General features: G+C 38.1%; 1 protein-coding gene across 3 annotated transcripts in view; it reads left to right on the forward strand.

Moving 5' to 3' along the window:
* Positions 1 to 21407, forward strand: part of ptpn11b (protein tyrosine phosphatase non-receptor type 11b) — a 57344-nt gene extending 35937 nt beyond the window's left edge. For 2 of the 3 annotated variants that reach the window (XM_057861253.1, XM_057861263.1), the window contains exons 4-16: positions 8729 to 8921; positions 8996 to 9112; positions 11679 to 11792; positions 15832 to 15928; positions 16120 to 16199; positions 16452 to 16607; positions 16947 to 17078; positions 17422 to 17466; positions 18606 to 18760; positions 19038 to 19105; positions 19237 to 19388; positions 19549 to 19649; positions 21278 to 21407. In XM_057861253.1, coding sequence (XP_057717236.1) covers positions 8729 to 8921; positions 8996 to 9112; positions 11679 to 11792; positions 15832 to 15928; positions 16120 to 16199; positions 16452 to 16607; positions 16947 to 17078; positions 17422 to 17466; positions 18606 to 18760; positions 19038 to 19105; positions 19237 to 19388; positions 19549 to 19649; positions 21278 to 21365 — 1498 coding nt within the window. In that variant the 3' untranslated portion in view covers positions 21366 to 21407. The remainder of the gene's footprint in view (positions 1 to 8728; positions 8922 to 8995; positions 9113 to 11678; positions 11793 to 15831; positions 15929 to 16119; positions 16200 to 16451; positions 16608 to 16946; positions 17079 to 17421; positions 17467 to 18605; positions 18761 to 19037; positions 19106 to 19236; positions 19389 to 19548; positions 19650 to 21277) is intronic. The other variant, XM_057861273.1, reaches the window with a different exon arrangement.
* Positions 21408 to 21470: the final 63 nt, after the last annotated feature.

Consider the following 21470-nt stretch of genomic DNA (forward strand, 5'->3'; position numbering starts at 1 on the left):
TTACATGCCATTTTTTAAAAGCTAAGTGTAACATATTTGAAATATCACCCAGGCGAGTCGCTTTCATTTATTTTCATTCATTTATTATTTATTTTAGTTTTTATTTTTTAATATTTGTTTTTTACCTGTCCTATTCTGCTGCTGAGACACGAATGCGATTTAATGTATCACATGGGAGTTTGATATACTCTTATTGAGGTGTGGAACCCAATATTATGTGAATCACATCTAAGTGGGGATATGTTGACCGACAATCTCTCTACCTGAGTGTGTCTAATTGCACCCAGTCATGCGTGATCCCACTCAAATGTGTGATAGTCGTAAGTAAAATGGAAGTGCTGAATGGGGGTCGCTCCGGGGCCCTGGCACCACCCCAGCCAGTGAGTGTGCCTACCCCTCATCACGCAGCCCCGGCAAAGGGGCCACCGCCATCCCCCCGGGACCCAGAGTGGTCCCCCGGACCATCCGCACCCCCATTAACCGGCTCTCGGGGAAGGTAGGAGGGGACGCACCACGGCCCCCCACACCCGAGAGGGCAGTAGGACCGCCGAGTGGAACTGCTTCCCTGCCGCACATCCCACCGCCCTTCGCCGTAGATTCCCCGTGGAGAATAATGTATGTGGTGCGTTAAAGTAGGTGCTGGAAATGGCGGGGCCGGCAGCAGAGAGGTAATTGTTACGTCACCTCCCCACCCAACCGACCCACATCCTCGGTGTATGATGCATTAAAATCAAGGGGAGCCGTCCTGCGACAGTAAGGCTCCGTTCTGACTCTTCTCGAATATTAACACAGGCTCTATTGTTTGCATTTATAAAAGAATTTTAAGTTTGTTTGTTTTTTCCTGCCTTTCATGTACTCCAAATGAACCAAACCGAACATTTCAAGAAACTGAATCGAACCAAAATTACGGTACATTTTACTGTACAAATACACCTGAATGCTTTAGATTTTAATGCAATTGGCATTTTTTATATCCTTAAATTTATGGTATTAGATTCTTTCAGATTCAGATTGTATTTACCCAAAACCAATTTAACTTTTCAGTTCTTTGCATAGTTATTTTCATTTTTCTGGATAGTCTTTAACATTAGCTTGTCATAGTTGACAGATTTTTACATGTTGGAGCACTTTGGCAGCAGTGCAGTACAGCAAATGTCACATTGTCCCTATTGTAGGTGTCCTGTGTCTGCATTTGTCTAAACATGGAATAGGAGGTGTTATTTTGTGATAATGGAACACGTTTTTTGTTGACCAGTGTTATGCATATTGTTTGCACACAAATGAAATGTGTTTAGCTTGCAAATTTACACTGCTGGTCAAAAGTATTGGCACCCGTGCAATTCTATCAGATAATGCTCAATTTCATCATCATTTTACACAAAACGCCACAAAATAGGCGGGACAAAAGTGTTGGCACCCTTTGAAAAATCATGTGACGCTTCTCTAATTTGTGTAATTAACAGCACCTGTTACTTACCTGTGGCACATAAAAGGTGGTGGCAATAACTTAATCACACTTGCAGCCAGTTTAAATGGATTAAATTTGACTCAACCTCTGTCCTGTGTCCTTGTGTGTACCACATTGAGCATGGAGAAAAGAAAGAAGACCAAAGAACTGTCTGAGGACTTGAGAAGCAAAATTGTGAGGAAGCATGTGCAATCTCAAGGCTACAAGTCCATCTCCAAAGACCTGAATGTTCCTGTGTCTACCGTGCACAGTGTCATCAATGAGTGTAAAGCCCAGGGCACTGTGGCTAACCTCCCTACATGTAGATGGGGAAAAAAATTTGACACACACCTCAAAAAGCACTAGAAAAAGGTTTGAGAGAAAGCACTGGAGGCTTCTAAAGTGGCCAGCAATGAGTCCAGACCTGAATCCCATAGAACACCTGTGGAGAGATCTGAAAATGGCAACTTGAAGAAGGGTCTAAAATTCCAGCAGAGCATTGTAAGAAACTCAATGATGGATACCGGCAGCAGTTGTCCGCAGTTATTTTGTCTAAAGGTTGTGCTACCAGTTATTAGGCTGAGGGTGTCAATACTTTTGTCTGGCCTATTTTTGGAGTTTTGTGTACAATGATAATGATTTAAAACATTTTTTTCACTGTCTTTTGTGTTTTTTCATCACAAGCAATTTAAATGAAGATATTACTAACAAAGAATTTTTAATTGCCATCATTTTCTGGGAGAACTTGAGCATTATCCGACAGAATTGCAGGGGTGCCAATACTTTTGGCCAGCAGTGTACAACTGTTATTTTCAAGCCGAAGAGTTTTAAATTACGTCAATTTACCACAGTTCAAACATGTGCAACTGATGTTTTTTTCCTCAGTATCTAGTAGGCCTGAACGATATTGGAAAAAACTATTGCTGCGATTTTTTTGGGGTTTGCAATATATTGCGATATTATATTGCGATATTTAAAAAAATGTATATACAGTGCCTTGCAAAAGGCACTGTATATACATTTTTCAGTTTTTTATTTGTTAAAAAAGTTTAAATTATCCAATAAATGTTGTTCCACTTCACGATTGTGTCCCACTTGTTGTTGATTCTTGACAAAAAAAATTATCTTTATGTTTGAAGCCTGAAATGTGGCGAAAGGTTGCAAGATTCAAGAGGGCTGAATACTTTTGCAAGGCACTGTATATTTTTTTCAAGAAATTTTCACAAGATGACTTAAATAGCTGTTTGGAAAGACTTTAGATGACTGACCATCACCACAGTGTACAGTCATCCCTTGTTTTTCGCGGTTAATGGGGACCAGAACCCGCCGCGATAAGTGAAAAACCGCGAAGTAGCGCACCCCCCCATTTTTTTTTGTTTTTTTTTTTTGTGTGTGTGTGTGTGTGTTTTTTTTGTGCCCAATGTATTTATTCAGGTTTAGCATTGGAAAGAGATACATATAAGACATGTTTTTTCTCACTTTTCCCCCCAAAGTAATTTTAAAAATGTATATAAATAAATGGTTTTTAAGCACTTCAAATGTCATAATTATGAGAAGTTTTAAACATAACTGTCCAACCAAATTTTTTTTGAACAAGAATAAAGTACTGTAGCAGATAAATGCTTGGCTTTATTAAATGTTTCTGTTTATCTACTTTAGCTGTGACCGTTGAAGTGACATGTAGAAATTTCAAACTCCTCATGATCACTTCTGGCATTTAAATGTCTCCAACGTCCCCACAGTACACACATTCATTCCAGCGCGGCTTCCTTGCAACTGTTTAACAAGTTAAACGATGATTGACAGATGCCCGTGTGAAGTCTGCTTCTTTGGCCAGATCAAAGCCATTGTTGTGCAGCAGTGACTGAGAGGATCAAAAGGCTGGGAGAGGGAGGGTAGGAGGCTGTGCGCAGACCAGAAAGTGAGGCGTATGTGGATCAAAAAAAAGAAAAACTATCGCACGTGCTTGCGATGGGACTATCGCGCACACGCACATCGCGATGGCGATGTTTAAACGATATATCGTTCAGGCTTAGTATCTAGGGTGCGTTTTCTAAAAGACCACTTCATGGTGTAGAACCGTAGATGGTCGAAAATTGTGGGCTGTGGGAGAAGGCCTGAGTGCTCCCTCCCACCCACCACCACCACCAACAACAACAACTTTTGCAGAGCATACAAAGATTATTCGTGTCCATTCGTCTTACATTATCGAAGCGCTTCCTGTACTGCAGCAGTTTTCAGTGTGTGGTATGGTGGGAAGATTCATTCATTCAAGTCAGGCAAGTAGGCGTTACAAAGTGAGCGTTACACAATTCATTTGATAAGGAGCCATGAAGAAACTGGGTTGTCTATGCATTAAAGGTTAAATTTAGTATATGTCATTATAATTTCAAAATATACATCTTTAAAATCATGAACTATCTTTAAACAACGTTATACATGAATTAATATCGGGGGAAAGTGGCTGGCTACAATTTTTTTTGCCAGAACTCCCTGACATAAAGGTCTCCACGGAGCCAGAATTTTTTTTTTTGTTTTTTTTTTTTGAGGGTGGGGGAGGGGTTCAAACCTCTAAAAACAAAAGAAATACAAAGAAAACTGCTTTTGGAAGTTATAACACAATAAAACACAACAGGTTTTACACATGCATTAGACTACTGCATTACACTTACTGTAACAAGGCATACATGAAAAACTGATTTTCATTATTATTATTATCATTATTGTATTTTTCAATAATGTGCAAAATAACAGTTAACAAAAACATATAGTAACTCCAACCTCCATCTTCTAATATTTATTTTCCCTCATTTCCTCACATCTAAATGCAAAACCTCTATTTTAACTACTTAAGAGCATAGAAGGTACAGTACATTCAAGTTAAAGAAAATATATACATGTACTGTATATTAGCAGTGCAACGGTTTGCGGTTCAAAGCCGAACTGTACGATTCGCCCTGTACGGTTTAATACGCCTTTATGAACCGCGCCTTTTCGGTTTTGCAATTAATTTATTTCGAACACTTGTGGAATTAATTGTTCGAGCTCTGTGTCCCTGTGTGTGATGTGAAGCACAGCTGTGGAGAAATTCCCGCCCCGCAGCAAGTAAATGTCCGATCGCTGTCAAGCACCTGTGTAATAGAAGCCGAGTAACGCCCTCTCTCGCTTACGAGCGAAGTGAAAGTGAAACAAGAAAGAAAACAAAAGCTATGGCGAGCAGAGGAGTGGAGAGACCGAATTTTGAGGAAGCACTGGCTTCTTTCAAATCAGCGGTGTGGCAACATTTCGATTTCCCCGTGGACTATAATGCGGAGGGAGAGAAAATAGGAGGGAGAGAAAATATTGGGGGGGGAAAAAAATTTGCAAGCATTGCTCAGAGCTTGTTCCTTATGCTAATAGCAACACTTATAACATGACTCCGGCACCTCAGCCGGCATCACCCACAGATATCACTTTATCAGAGCAGGACAACCCCGGAGATGACACCAGTGAAAACACACGACGGGCTTCGTTAATTTATTTGCAACGCTTGACCCGCGTTACATTGTTCCCTCGCGGACATATTTCTCCAACAACGTATTCCCCGACATTTATGAAATGGCACGCAAAGCCATCGAAGATGACTTCGCTAAAGCACATAGTTTCACTGTGACCACTGATAGTTGGACATCCCGTGCTACAGAGTGCTACTAATTAACTGTGACGGTCCACTATAATTCATACCTGTCAAGTTGTACGGTCTCGGCGTAATTTGTACAAGTGAGCACTGATTTTTAAATGTGTACGCCCTACGTTACGATCAAAATCTGTACGTTTTCGTGCATTACTTTTTTTTCCTCCGTTCGTTGATACGTTGGTTGAATGACGCGAGAAAAGTCAGAGACACGGAGAGGGAAGAGTGTTTGTTGTGACACTGTAGCAAACGCGATGCTAGGCTAAGTGGCTCCAATATTTCCTGACTGTAGCCGACAGCCTACAACCTAGGCCTAGATATCTCATGCATATAGAACTACATTCGAAATGACAGACTTGGTAGCATTAGTAAACAGCCGCCATTTTAGAGCAGTAAACTTCTCAGAAAGGCTCTGTTGTAGTGAACCTTCCTAGTGAACCTAAATAACTTTTTATCTAAAATACTCCTAAATCGGCAAAATCTTGACTTGAGTGTATCTTTAAATGATGAAGCAGTTTTAAATTTTTCACATGTCAAAAGTAGGGAGCAATTTTATCAACTTTAACGGTTGATTCAGAACATTAAATGAGATCCAAACATAGCAAAGGTTACTATGTTTTTTTTTGTTTTTTGTTTTTTGAAAAAAATGGAAAAAAAAACATGAAAGGTAACACCAGTTACTTTGCCAAGTAACTTTTTTACTACTGTGTGTGTATTTCAGTAGTCAGTCACTAAACTAGCCAAAGAGCTAAGAGGCATTTTAACAGTCGAAAATGTTTACATTTTAAGTGTTTATTTCATTTTCTTAAAAGCAAAATAATGGCAGTTTAAAAATAAAAAAAAAAATAAAAAAAAGCAAACCGGAACCAAACCGAAACCGTGATCCCAAAACCGAGGTTCAAACCGAACCGTGGGCTAACTGAACCATTGCACCCCTAACGTATATATACATAATATAAAATAACAAAAATAAGTACAAATGACTTACATTATGCACAGTGAAATGGAATATATTTTGAAGATAACGAAAACATTGACTAATTGTGTTCAATCTTACTTTAGTTATATTCGTTTTACCACGAGAACTGCATGTACCTTCATGTATCAATTATGATACAAATTATTTGAGAACATGTATACAGATTAATTTTTTTAAATTGTTTACTTTTTTTTTTTGTAATTATATTATGTTTAAGGAACACATAAAGCTTTCAAATTTACAATTTTCTGTTTATTATGTCTTGGGTCAGGCATTACAACATGGATAAGATGTTCTGAATCTCCCCATCAGAGCAAATAAAATATGACTCTTGAACTCTTTCCTTTCTCTTAAAGATCTACCGTATTTTTCGGACTATAAGTCGCAGTTTTTTTCATAGTTTGGCTGGGGGTGCGACTTATACTCAGGAGCGATTTATGTGTGAAATTATTAACATATTATGATATCATTTCACGTTATTTTGGTGTTTTGAAGTGACACTGATGGTTTGGTAAACTTGTTAGCATGTTCTTTATGCTATAGTTATCTGAATAACTCTTAATAGCTATGGCCACGTTCGCGTTCTGCCTTTGGCAATGTGTGTTCAATTGTATTATTGACTTTTTTATATTGGAATGCATGCTTTTAGTTTGTGGCGCGTTCATGCCCACGTGGAGGCGCACTCGCCCTTGTTTACGTGAAGAAGAGCGCTCACACTCCAGAAGAAGATGGACAGCTACGTACCTGTGAGTGAGTGGGCGAGTTAGCGAGGGAGAAACACGGCTGCGAACCTACGTTCATTGTTTATGCTTGTAAAATAGCTTTACAGAGGCAACGCCTGTGTGTATCATCTTTTCTGTTGTTGTTGTGTGTTTTCCACCCGAGATCGGACACTTAGAGCCAGTTGTGTGGTTGTTTGAACGATGTGCTAATGCTAGCGAATGCATGCTAACCGTTTGTGTCATTGCTGTAATAGCACCTAATTATCATTTATTTACATTGATGCGAACCTGCTTGGTATCGAGGACAAAATTGATTCAGCAAATTATACGTACGTCCAGCATCGTCACTTGGGAGTTTAGCTCGCTGTATAGCCAGGACTGAGCCATAGCGTCCTGGTGAGGACAGTATTTTCGCATCTCGTTGTTCATGCGCTGTACACTGTACACTTATTTAGCATGTTGTTCTTTATTATATTTTTTGTATGAAATTGCCTTTCAAGATGACATATCTGTTCTATGTGTTGGATTTTATTAAGTAAATTTCCCCCAAAAATACGACTTATACTCCGGTGCGACTTACAGTATATACGTTTTTTTTCTCTTCGTTGGGCATTTTATGGCTGGTGCGACTTATACTCAGGTGCGACTTGTAGTCCGAAAAATACGGTAATGAATTTTCCATTGGATTGTCCTTTTTTAAAGTCCCTGCAGTGTGGTTTGCTGAGTGCATGAACACATTGACGCGACTCAACTGTCTTGTCGGACTCAGATACACACGCTGGGATAACTCCGTGGAATAAATAAATAATAGGTGGAAACTGATGAGGCAACGCAAGCACTTAATTAGGCTTGTTGTTAGTAGATTGTTTTCATCTTAGAGAAGCGTGTGTGGCAGCCTGGCGTTTTTGTTTTTTTTTTAACATGGAGGTTTGACAGTTGCCTTCATATTTTCCGGGTGAAATCCCCCAAATTTTATTCTGGAACGACGTTCCTGACCATTCCGACCCACTTTTGCGCCTGATTAATATTTTAATCCCATTTTACATTCACATTGCATCATTTCAAAAGACTACTGACATTATGGGCTGAAGCCATTCTTAGTTGGGAATTATTCGGGAATTATCTCTGTCAGAGAGGTCCCTATTTAACAATCAATTATAGTATTAATAATGGCTGCACATATTTTGCGATGGACAATAAAAATAAATAAATAAATAAAAATAGTTTTAAATGAAAATAATTGACTTATTTGAAGGATCCATTTCTGGGGGAAAAGTATAAATATACTGTATATGTATAAATTGTAGAAAGGAAGAAAAAAAAACAGCAATTAAAAAAAAATACAAATAATTTTAAAAAATTAAATGATTTTTTTTTTTTAAATCAAAAAATAAATTGTAATACATTTAAAAAGAAAAAATAAGAAAACTAAAGACATAAATTCAAAAAAGTGTGGTTTGTGTGTATTTGCCATGGAAACTTGATTTATTATTATTTTTATTTGTTTTGTTTTATAAATCTCTTGTCACCTCACATATCTTAACTCATCGATTGCCATTGACGGCAATCCATCTTAATTGGATGGGACTGGATGTGATTATTCGTTCTCAGTTGAAAGGGATTGGATGTCTATTGCTGTCAATGGGTGTTTTCAATATCAGTTTCCTTCTTTTATTAACTACCACAACACAAACTCTTACTTGGGATTTGCGTGAAATGAGCTAATGATGACTTATGAATAAATGTACACTATACTGACCACTGTCACTGAAAGAGTTGATTAATTTGTTATTGTACTGTTACTAATTCAAAAAAATATAATGATTCCATTCTAAACCTCTGAACACATCATCTTATCAATGAAGTTGTTATTGTTTTATTAAGTTTTTGGGTTATTTGTCCTCCAGGTGGTACCACGGCCACCTGTCTGGCCGAGACGCTGAGAAACTGCTCACAGAAAAAGGCAAGACTGGAAGCTTCCTGGTTCGAGAGAGCCAGAGCAAACCGGGCGACTTTGTCCTCTCGGTTCTCACGCACGAGGACAAGCACGAGAACGTCGACCGCAAGACAAAGGTCACCCATGTGATGATCCGATATCAGGTAAGTCAGCACAATTTTGTGATTGTAAAAATGTTTTTCTGTCATCATCATGGTTGAACTGTGATTTTCTTCAGGATGGTAAATACGACGTAGGTGGTGGTGAGAGGTTCGACACACTGGCGGACCTGGTTGATCACTACAAAAAGAACCCTATGGTGGAGAAGAGTGGCATCGTAGTGCACCTCAAACAGGTTTGATTAAAGACCAACAGTTTTGTTCCTTATAGGTGCTATGAAATTGTTAGATGTGAAGCTAGATTTATGTATACCTAGCTTGGCTAAAAAGAACAAGCAGGAAGTCGATGTAGCTTTTATGGAAGTTGGTAGCTGTCCCCTAGTTGCTGTAATGACAACCCTCTTTATTCAGGGGAAACCAATGAGATAGGAGGGGCATAAAAGCAACATAGAAGGTAGAATAGAATACATAGACTACATGGGGGCCACATGGCCCAGGACAAAGGCAAGACAGAAGTTTTCCTATCTGGTGAGTGGAAGAACAATCAAATGTACCATATTTTCGCAACCATAAGGCACACTGCATTGTTGGGCACATGAAAAATATACACTAGCATGTGCGCCAGCCTTTTTTTTTTTTTTTTTTCCTTATAGGCAGCGGGGGTAAAACTGAGTTAAATTGTACTTTATTAAATAATTTAACAAAGTACTCACATCAATCTTAATCAATCCACAAATCCATCAAAGTCCTCATCTTCTGTATCCGAATTGAACAGCTGGGCTAGGTCTCCATCAAACATGACAACTCAACTTTTCTTTAGGCAGCGTTTTTCTCTTAAAAATCACGATAGGTGGCAGTTTCTTTTTGTTTCGCAGAGGTCCGTGGGTCCTCAATCTGCCGACCGCAGTCCACGACCGGACCACAGCACACCTCTCTGCGAACCCAGAGCAAATGGCACTTTTAAAAAAAAACAAAAAACTTTTTTTTAACATATATTATTTGTATGAATCGCCGATCTATCGATATGCCCTACTATTCTATCGCTAAATTCTGTTTCATTTTTAGTCAAATATTATACATGTTCCCTCTTCAATTGTCATCTCTATGACAACAATGCGCTGATTGGCTGAGAGAGCCTGCATGGATACGCTGATTGGCTGAGAGAGTGTGCATGGATGCGCTGATTGGCTGAGAGAGCCTGCATGCTGGTAGCTAGAGTGTACGCACCGCAGCAGTGTGAAACACGGGTCGCACCCAGCACTTTGCAATCTGTTTGTTGACATGCCACCAGTGGAAGACCGAATCTAACAAAATGTCATGCTCAAAGTTGACCAAGAGAAGAAAAGTGGACAATGAAAATCACTGTTTCAATGAGGAATGGACTGACAAATATGCGTCCATTTTACCAACGGCAAGTACCAAACCTTTGTGCTTAATATGCTTAAAGACAATTGCGCTGTTAAAAGTAAGTGAAAATGTGAAACGCCATTATGTTAAAGAGCACAGCTCTTTTGAAAAGAAGTTTCCTACTAAATTAGAATTGAGAAGGCAAAAAATTAACAGGTTGAAGCAGTCCTATCAACAGTCAAGCAAGGTTATTGTTAAATCTATGACACAACAACAAGTTGCAACGGAGTGCTCACTCAGTGTCGTGGGTGTTGGCCAAACATAAGAAGCTGTTCTCAGATGGAGAAGTAATGTAGGAGTGCATGACTGAAGTGATGGCAGCAATGCTCAAAGAAAAAGAATAGGAGGAAAGAACAACAAAAATCAAACAAATTTCACTCCCAGATTCATCAACCGCAAGACGCACTGAAGTACTGGCTGATCATGTGAGTAAACAGCTTTGTGACCCTCAAATGATATTTGTCTCATTGAGCAGTGTTTACATTTGAAATTACTGTCAATAATTATTTTGTTTGCACCTTAATGATAGAGCTTGTCATATATGTTCTGTACATGTGAACATGTACTGTATTACTTGCACGTTTTCTTTTTTGTCCAGCAGTGTTTTACAGTTACAAAATGTACTGTCAATAGTTATTGTTTGCACCTTAATGACAGATTTTGTCAATTATTTAGTGTACATGTGTAAACATTGTACTTGCATGTTTTTTTTGCATTTTTATTTTAAGTCAAGAAAATGTTTTGTCCATGTATTTTTATTTATTCAGAATGTGCATTGTATTTTTGTTTGGTCAAAAGAAAACCACCTTTACCACTTTCGACCTGCCTTGTACTTGACCGACATTAATAAATGGACCCATACTTGTATGAAAAAAAACAATTGTGGACCTTCAAGATTTGTATTTGAGGACCCCTGGCATAGTTGATAGCCTTGAGTTTAAACTGAGCTTTGTAAGCGTGTCTCTTTGCAGTAAATGCCATTTTCGAGGGTCCTTCCCCAAGCCAGTGTTGTTTAGCCTAACGCACACACACGAACGTTAGACCTACTGGGGACACGCCCCCTATCACAGGCCAACCCTCTCCCTTTAAGGTTCTCATGCTGCTCTCACTTTAGTCCGTCTTTCAAAAATTGCTCAGTCAGACAGACGCATTTTGGTACTCAGTCCACACAATAGGCACACCAAATTATTAGGCGCACCGTCCATTTTGGAGAAAATATTTTAGGTGCGCCTTATGGTCGTGAAAATACGGTAATCGTTTCAGAATAGAATAAATGAAACGATAAACTAAATAGATAACCATCCCTTCATGATGACTTCAGTCACAGTTACAGATCATCTCAGCTGACTTTATATCCACCATGAATTGTTACAGTATATCTCCCTGTTCTCACAGCCCTTCAACGCAACACGGATAAATGCAGCCAACATTGAGAATCGAGTACGAGAGCTCAACAAGGTAGCAGACAATTCAGAGAAGCCCAAACAAGGATTTTGGGAAGAATTTGAGGTAAGGTTTCTCAAAATTACACAATTAGTATTGAACATTACAGAAAAAAGGCATCAGTTTCTCCCAAAAATGGCCAAGAATTAAGAATATTCACTAAACGTACCTGATATGGCCTTGCAACCATTATCTCAGTCATATTGCAAACTGTGTTGAGTTTATTTGACTTGCGTAGTTATATGAGTAATACACTTTTGAAGGATATAATAACACCAATGCTAATCAGTTAAAAATAAGGAATTCAACTAGGGAGAAATTTGTCTTTTTTTCGTTTCACTTTAATTATCTGTGTTTGATAGTACTGTTTACATCAACAAAACTATCTTTGGTTTTGTTTCCCTTGTTGCCAACTGAATAAAGTCCAATGGCACAATGGATTTAAATGTAAAAAGACAAAGTAATGGGCAAAAAACAAAGCAGAAAACTGCTTCATTTCCCTCATAGCATTTACCTTTCATTTCAAGCAGTATTTGGGAACATTAGCACTGAACCAAAATATAACAAATCATTCAAATAGCAGTGTTTTTGGCAGCCCTTTTAATTTTTGTCTTAGTCTTTGTCTTTTTGACAAAATTATTATTAGTCTGAGTCATATTTTAGGGCACTTTCACATTAGACCAGTCCAGTGGTTCTTAACCATGCTAAAGCTAGTGAACCCCAATTAGTTTTCATCAAACCTTTTGGAATTCGAAAAATCTTGGGGTTTTTTTTGTTTTTTTTTCCAATTCAAAATCGATATATCTAGGCTAGCAAGCTAAAACCTAAGTGAATTTCTACTCAAATTTCTTCTCATTTAAACAGTTGTTTTTAAACAGGTCAAAATGTATGTTTTTATCTTGATGCCTGAGGCATCATTAGACGACGAAAGTGAGACTGGTCCAGTGTGCATATCTTAGAACTTTTCATTCAGATTTGGAGGAATGTATCTTTTATTGTTCAATTTTAAACCTGCATGGTTGCATTAACCTTGACCGTACAGTTTCTGTCATGTTTATATCTCAAATGATAATGAGCGCCAAATTTTTACACAAAGTCATTGTTAAAAAATTAACCTTCACCGAACCCATTAGACTGACTCACTGAACCCCTGGGTTTCGATCGAACCCCGGTTAAAGACCACTGCATTAGACCAAGAGGACCAGGGTCTGGTTGAAGTGCTACCTAGCAACAACACTTGCAAATGACTTGAAAAGGTTCAGCATTCACACTGGCCAACCAAACTATTCCTCCCACCCCATCCTTTAGGAAAAAAGGGGCGAAAACAATCGAAAAACGGAGCAGCTGGTGGAGGCATTTGTTTCTTTAATACTGTACCAACAACAACGATGTGGCCAGCTTCGTCAGGTTTTTAATCCTATATTTTAGAACTTGTGCAACACAACAGGGCTACTGTCCGCCGTAGTCAAAGCCAACAATAACAGATCATAGAAAGTGAAAGTATCCCGCTCCGCTCCCAACTCTCACACGGTGCATTCAGCAACAGCATGCAAAACACAACCTCCACATTAAAACCCGATTCTGCGGTTGAAATGTAGTTGCTTAGCGCAGCACAACAACATTTGCCCATGGTACATCATCTGTCCTTTTGCCATTGTTGATTTTGAATAGCATGCGCGCTGAACCTCCGCTTCCAAGGATGCAGTGTGTGTAGCGTCGTAGTCTGGAACATTACAACTCCACGCTGTGGCGCTGCATGTAAAGTAGCAAAAGCGCACCCTGATCCGCTTGCATTCACAAGCGAAGCAAGTTCCTCTTAAAGCGGACCGAGACCCACAATTTTTGAGCAGACCAGAGTTCATTGGTCTGAACAAGAGTTCGATGCGCATTCACATTTACAAAATAAAGCGAACTATCTGAAAAAAAGAACTCTGGTCCGTCTAAAACAGACCAAACAGTGCTAGTGTGAACGCACCCTTGGTCATTTCAAAATCTTTTCATCTAGTTTTAGTTGACGAAATCTCATCCAAATTTTGTGTAGTTATAGTCAACAGCTACTCAAAATGTTTTTGCCTGTAAAATTCAAAAGATTTAGTCCAAAAATAAATAAAGTTTTCCAAATTTCAAATGAATAGCACATATTGCAGCATCTACAAGGACAACAACAACAAGCAGTACATTATTTTCAATTAAACCCACCTAGAAGCTACGTATAGACTGCATGTAAAAAAAAAAAAAATTCTTAAAAAGTTGTCTGAGCTAATGCTAACGCGATGAGTTACATTTAGTGTGTGATGATCACTTAGCACAGATCTTTGATGGCTAAAGAAAATTTGCATATTCTCTCTTGCCAAGATAACAAAACAAATCTTACCATGTGTTTCCATATAAACAGGCTGGAGCACAGCCTAGCTTGAAACACATCCTAAACTCCACTGAGGAGAGTGAGGGAGAGGCGCAGCACATCTCACATTAGTGACACGACCCAAACACTGCTACGATGCAAGCTGACGTACAATATGAAAATATTACGCATTATGAACATACGACGGAAACTATGTCGCATTTATGTCTCATCGTCGTTTCGTCAGTTGAAAACTGGCATTTGTCTCGTTATGTTCTAGTCAAAAGTGGATTTCCAGGGGGGGCCAGCCACCCTGGTGGCCGAAAAGTGTCATTGCATGAAATTGACTTTCCTATATATATAAAAGTTGTAAAGCACTAAAACTGCAACAAAAATGAATGAAATGAACAAAAAAATATATTTTTATAATGGGTCAAAATTACTTTTCAAACAGGTCATGTGACTAACACCTTAGATGGTCATTTTCATTTACATAAAATTAAAAAGAATAAAATTTTATTTTTCAAATTATTTTTTTCTTTGATTGAAAATACTTTTTTAAATTTTTTTATTTTTTTTTATTTTTTTGGATTGAAGCAACTTTTTTTGTGATTGAATGATTTAGATACAAATGTCTTACCCAATAATGGCCCAAATACAAAAGGATTGCTTCAATCAAAGAAAACCTTTTCAATGAAAAATTAATTGTTCAAATGCAAATTTTTCCATCCCAAATATTTTTTCTCATTCAAAAACGTTTTCTATGATTGAAATTTTTCTTTTTTTGATTGAAGTGATTTTTATTTTTGAATATATATATTTTTTGAAGCAACTTATTTTTTGATTGAATCATATAGACAAAAACGTCCTAGCCAAAATGTGGCCCAAAAATATATCAACATTACCTCAATCAAAAAAGTTGCTTCAATCGAAAATAAAAACTTGACTCCAATCAAAAAAAAAAAAAATTCAATCAAGGAAAAATAGCTTTCACATGCATTTTTTTGGGTTTCAAATTTATTTTTGCATTCAAACACTTTTTTTTTTTTATTGAAGCGACTTTTTTTGATTGAAAATATAGTATATTTTGATTGAAACTTTTTTGTGGGTTGAATAATAAAGACACAAATCTACCTCCATATCCCAGGGGATACAATTTTTGACTGTGGTAACTACATTGGCACGACACGGACGGGCGTACCCTATTCAATGGATGAAGATCTTGGCGAAAAGTATTGATTGATTTAAAATTCCCCTCAAGAATGATGGGAAACAAAATACGCTCACGTCTTTAGCTCATCACGTCATCTTCATGAAAAAATTGTTCGTCGTTGAAATATTTTCATTATCATCATTGTTGACTAAAACAACACTGCATTAAAAAAAAAAGTACAACTCACTATTATTTGAAATGTTCTTGTTGTAATTAGAGGGAGCCCTGTGCTTGTTTCATTCAACATGGCGTTCTCGTTTTGTGGCTATCAAAGAGAATGACACAGTATATCTTGCCCACTCCTATAATTTAGCTTTGACCGCCATGATTGCAGAAAATTCCACCTCACAAGATTGGATGTTGGATATTTTGAGGGAGAAGGGGCGGTTTTGAAGTGATGTAGACCAATTCTATTTTCATTCACCTTGTGTATGTGAAGGTGCCATTTTGTCAGTATGACACTGCCAGTTTTGTCACATTTTATCTTGTACAGTACAAGCCATGTAATGAGACAGAAAACACAATCTCTCCTGCTCTGATCCCCACAGGTACTGCAACAACAAGAGTGCAAGCTGCTGTATCCCCGGAAGGAAGGCATGAAACCAGAAAACAAGAGTAAAAACAGATACAAGAATATCCTCCCCTGTGAGTCGTAGAGCAAGCTGCTGTTTCCTGCCTCACCAGCTTCCTGTGGAAAGACTGACACAAATACACGATGCAGACAAGGCCTCTGATGTTGCTGTGATAGCTTCAGACAGACAGCCAAAAAAAACATCACTGAGGTCACCAAGAGATACACTTTGGTAATTAATGATGGTGTAATTTTTTGTTTTCAGTCGATACGACTCGGGTTGAAATTCGAGACATGGATCCGGATGTTCCTGGTTCAGACTACATTAACGCCAACTACATTAGAGTGAGTCTGCTTTGTATATAGCGGGACTTAAATTAAAAAGTGAAGTTTGATCCATTTGCACTTCTTTCATCCAACGGTTCACCATTTTTACTCAATGTAATCTTGGTTGTATGCTGCCCTCTATTGGTGTGATGAGTATACATGAACTCTAGTAACATTCTTATTTTTGGGATTGGTTTATTTTGAATTGTTGAATGGTTTCTTACTAAGAAAAAACTAAGATCTCTCATGCTTATGTTTTTTATTTTGCAGGGCTCACAGGACGATGGGCGCCAGTTGGAGGATGACAAATTCTTCATTGCCACCCAAGGGTGCCTACAGAATACAGTTAGCGACTTCTGGAAGATGGTGCATCAGGAAAATACGCACGTCATTGTCATGACTACAAAGGAGATGGAGAGAGGACGGGTAAGTCTGCTTTTTACTTTGGAATGCTTTCAAATATTAATCACTACTGCTATTACTTTCGATCAGGAACAATTATTTTATACATGAAAGCAACATTTAACATTGCTACTATGGTAATATCATGTGGTATCATGCGTGTGTAAGTGTCAGAAGAAAGAGGAGGAGACAGACAGCTAACAAGGATAGTATGACAGTTAAGCTGATTGCATAAGCTGCTTGACTGGATGTAGCTCTTTAGGTTGTCTAATTCCTACAAACATTTGGCAACCCACCCTTCAACCGCCGCAGCATAACCCCATCCCCTTTCACCACAACCTCTTTCGTATTCTTTCAATTTAGAACAAATGTGTGCGTTACTGGCCCAACCTTCACGCCACTGTAGAGTTTGGAAGAGTCCTGGTGAGAAACGTGGATGAGCGACCAGCTCAGGACTACATCCTGAGGAAGTTGGAAGTGACCCGTCTGGACCGGGTAGGGAGAGCTATGCCCTTAATCAGATCTGACACACTGACCTGGGGTCAGATTATCTAACCCATTACACAAAATCCTTCTGCACGTGCTTGTGCTTATAGGGAGATCGCTTACTGGCCCTCAAGGATATAGTCAGCAGATGCAAGCAAAGCTTTGAACACATAATAACAATGATTTGTAAACAGAATTACAGTGGTACCTTGACATACGATCGCATTGACATACAACCCTCTCGACATCTGACGTAAAATTTGACTCGTCGTTTGTCTCGACATATGATGACATGCTCGAAATACGACGATTTATGACAGCGTCACTCACAATTTCATTGTTTTTCTTCAAGACGGACGAAAGGCGTGTGATCGAAATCTACATGGGTCCCAAGAAGGTTAGTGCAGGTGGTGAAAGAAGGAAAATGGTGACGCTTACCGCTGAAATTAAGAAGGAAATGATAGAAAAATATGAGCGTGGTGTGCGTGTGAGTGAACTGGCTCGACAATATGGCCAGTCTCCTTGGACGTCTGTTTGTCAGTCTTTATAAGTGAATGTGACAATAAAAACGCTTTTTTATTTCCGATTTATTATTGTTCTGGTAACATAGCCAAGGAAGTCACCAGCTTCGTCATGTTTTTAATCATTTATTTCAGAACTTGTGCAACACAGTATGGCTACTGTCCGGCTAACAACAACATGAAGAAAAGTAAAAGCTTCTTACTCTACCGCTCCTCTCTTTCTCATTCTCATCGGTCACACGGTGCATTCAGGAACAGCATGCAAAACACAGCGGCCATATTACAACCTGAACAATCTGGAACGAACTAAATTTGTATGTCGAGGTACCCCTGTATTTGAAATGTTTTGTGAGGAATACCTATTTTACAGTAACAGAAAATAGCAGTATGATCACCAAAAAAGATCTCTTCAAAAAGTGAAAATTACAATGACAAGTAAAGACTACTCCATTCTGTATAGTGTACTTTAGTTTTGCAAGTCTGATGAGGGGCAAGGAAGAAACCGTAACTTATTGGTGAAGATCTGGAAAAATATACAATAAAAATGCATGAAGAAGATGACTTTTTAAGAATGTTTGTTGTCTTACGTTTTATTAAAATTGCTTAGCCAAACAACTTTTTCACACTATCGATAATGCCATTTTTATAACTTTTATAAGTTTTATAAGTTATCTCCATAAACTGTTCAAAATGCATGCTTCCACTTTTTAGACTGCACTCTCCCCAAACCATTTGTATTGGAAACCAGCGCCTACACACACTTTGCTGTGAGGTTTGCTTTGTTTTAACGAACCATTTGTCAACATTCCAAAAGCAACTTACCAGGAACTTTAAAACTTGTGATTCCATCTGCAAATCTGAGCTAAAGAAATGGCCTTACAGAGCATTTCTCATAGAATTTTGCCTCTTTTTATATTTATAGTTTTCCTAAACAGAGTGCATTTTCTATTATGAATACTTGAAAGACCGGGATGGAGCAAAACACCTGTCTTTGGTTTTGCTTTGTTCCTCACAGAGGGAACCACTGAGATACATCTGGCACTACCAGTACCTGAGTTGGCCAGACCATGGAGTTCCCAACGAGCCAGGTGGGGTCCTGTGGTTTCTTGAGGAGATTAACCGGACCCAGAGGACCATTCCAGAATCGGGACCCATTGTTGTCCACTGCAGGTACAAGCAACTTGCCTCACAACCCCTATTCCCTGACCTGTGGTCCTTTGAGTAGACACCACATTCTTAACCTCTTGCCCACAGTTTAACTCATGATCATGGGATTAAAGATATTCATTGTCTATCAGCTCCGCTAGTCAACCAAGCTTAATCAAACTAAATCAGTGTTTCTCTAAAATGCCAAAATAAGTCGTTCATTCTATTTTTCAGTGTGTGTTCCAGTAGCTGTTTTCCTCACGCATAGTTTTATACACTTCAGTTTTTGTTGTTCCCACAGTGCTGGGATTGGGAGGACTGGCACCATTATTGTTATTGACATCCTCATTGATATTATAAATCGCCAAGGTAGGATCTTTTTTACATTTCCAATTGTTTTCTAAATGTGGTGTTACATCCTTTTGAGCAAGGGATATTTGAACACAAAGGATGGAGCAACACGCAGAGACAGATCATGTATGTGTTTTTTTGTGCCCCAGGACTTGACTGTGATATTGACATCCCGAAAACAATACAGAGGGTACGGCAACAGAGGTCTGGCATGGTGCAGACAGAGGCCCAGTACAAGTTTATCTACATGGCCGTGCAGCAGTACATAGACACTGCCCAAAAGAGACTAGAGGAAGAGCAGGTACTTTTTTTTTTTTTTTTTTTTTAAATCTTAACAAAGGACCAGTACGTGTTATGAGAGCTAAACTAGTGGACTCTCATTGTGGCTCGTTTCCATCTAATTCAAATCAGTACGTTAATATGATGTGAAGCTGAACGATAATGATGTTGTTACTTTGCAGAAGAGTAAAATGAAGGAGAGAGAGTACTCTAATATCAAGTATCCCCCAATGGCCAACTCAAGGTCCAAACTCAACATGGCATCATCACGCTCGTCATCTGTGTAAGTATAATTTGGATTTTTCTGTGTAAACTTTCAAATGAGTGCGAGTTATGGGCTCGCTGTGTGCTCATTACTGTCAGGAAATCATAATATCTATATCCTTAGTTGAGATTTAAGCCCCTTCACTGCCAGTCTTGATGATTTTGATGTAACTTTTCAAATGTGACTGACATTATCACACCTCAGTATGAACTACAAACAAAGGTAATCATCATGACGTGAAACACAGCAAGTTAATTCTTCTTCTTCTGTGTATCTAGTCAATATGTTATGTAAAGTGAAAATTGTATTGGATGGCAGCAAGGAAGTGGAAAACTAATATTTCATAACTTTGACAGTTGAAGATAAAATAGAGGTCTAGGCGAATTCCAATCTGATGAATCAAACTGAAGTTTAATTGTTAAACAACAAAATGCAGCAGCAGATTTAACCCAGGAATAAATTTGTAATATTTGGATTCCATAAATTTGTCCCATTGTCAAGAAATACTCGTACAATCTTTTAAAATATTTTACACAATGTGATTATAGTGGTGTCAAGCGGCAGATGGTGGCATGGGGGGGGCACCTGCTGATAGGCTTGCCACACCAATCGACATCAATGAAAACTTAAATTTGACACTTACTGCCATTAACTAAGTAGTGGTGTCAGTGAGGATCCTTATAATACTAATATACAAAAAGCTATTAAATTTTTAGCACGTATATATAAGCAAGCATAAGTAGATATTATAGTGTAAGTATAGCATAATAATATAGTGTAGGTATATATAATATAAGTAAATATGTAAGTAAACATTATATTTAAAAAATAAATATAAATATGTATGAAGTTTCTCTATATCAGGTTGTAAATGTGTCTTTTTGTAGTGTCTAGATACAACGTCTTAGCAAACTCTGATTCAATATGTATATACAGCTACAATATTTTGACAAAAATGGTGAAAAATTAATCTATGTGGATCAATTTATCGATTTGTAATTCGATCAAAATGCAAAATGATTATATTTTCGGAATGCCGTTTTGTAAAAAAAAAAAAAAAAAAAATTGTCGCACACATCAAAAATTATTTGTATTTTATTCCTTGAGGTAAATTGGAATTGTGTTAAACATCTTCATCATTTTGTAACGACTCAATCGAAGGCCTTTGAATCGAATCACATACCGTATTATTGTCCAAAGAATTGACGATGTATTATACTGTTATGAAATATTTGCCGACCTCAAAAATTTTCCTTCCCCCTCAGCCACAGTTTCCTTGCTTGGCTGATGTTTACATCAATCACTGACATGCACACATTTATTAAAAAAATTAAATCAACGAAACAAAACAAAACAAAAAAATCGCTCCTAGTGCTTATCAAAAATAAAACTAAACAAACCCGGTCATTGCACCAAGTCTTTAAAGGTTTAGTTAGTATTTTTTGTTCATTTACTTGTTCATGTTTCAGCGTAAGTGAATACACTTTATGTTCATTTGTTCAGCAATTTAGGTGATAGATACTGAATATGGGTCAGGGTCAAAAAAGCAGAATTTAGACAGCGCTAAGTCTAAATTGCCATTAATTAGGACCAGCAGTGTGAATGCATTTTAATGATGCTCTTATCGTCCCTCCATGTGATTGTAGCATGACAAATGATGATTCGTCAAGTGTGTACGAGAACATCAACTTTAAAAGCCCGCAGACCTCTTTCAGCAGTAACACCAGGAGGTAAAACCAGTGCTGCGGACCTGCAGGTGTTTCTGCCGGCTTCTCTGTGAGTATTCTACGTGGTTTGCAATTTGGGTTGCAAGACAAGTCTTTATAAAAACCTACTCAA

The sequence above is a fragment of the Corythoichthys intestinalis genome, chromosome 2 (assembly GCF_030265065.1).
Source record: "Corythoichthys intestinalis isolate RoL2023-P3 chromosome 2, ASM3026506v1, whole genome shotgun sequence".
Taxonomy (NCBI): domain Eukaryota; kingdom Metazoa; phylum Chordata; class Actinopteri; order Syngnathiformes; family Syngnathidae; genus Corythoichthys; species Corythoichthys intestinalis.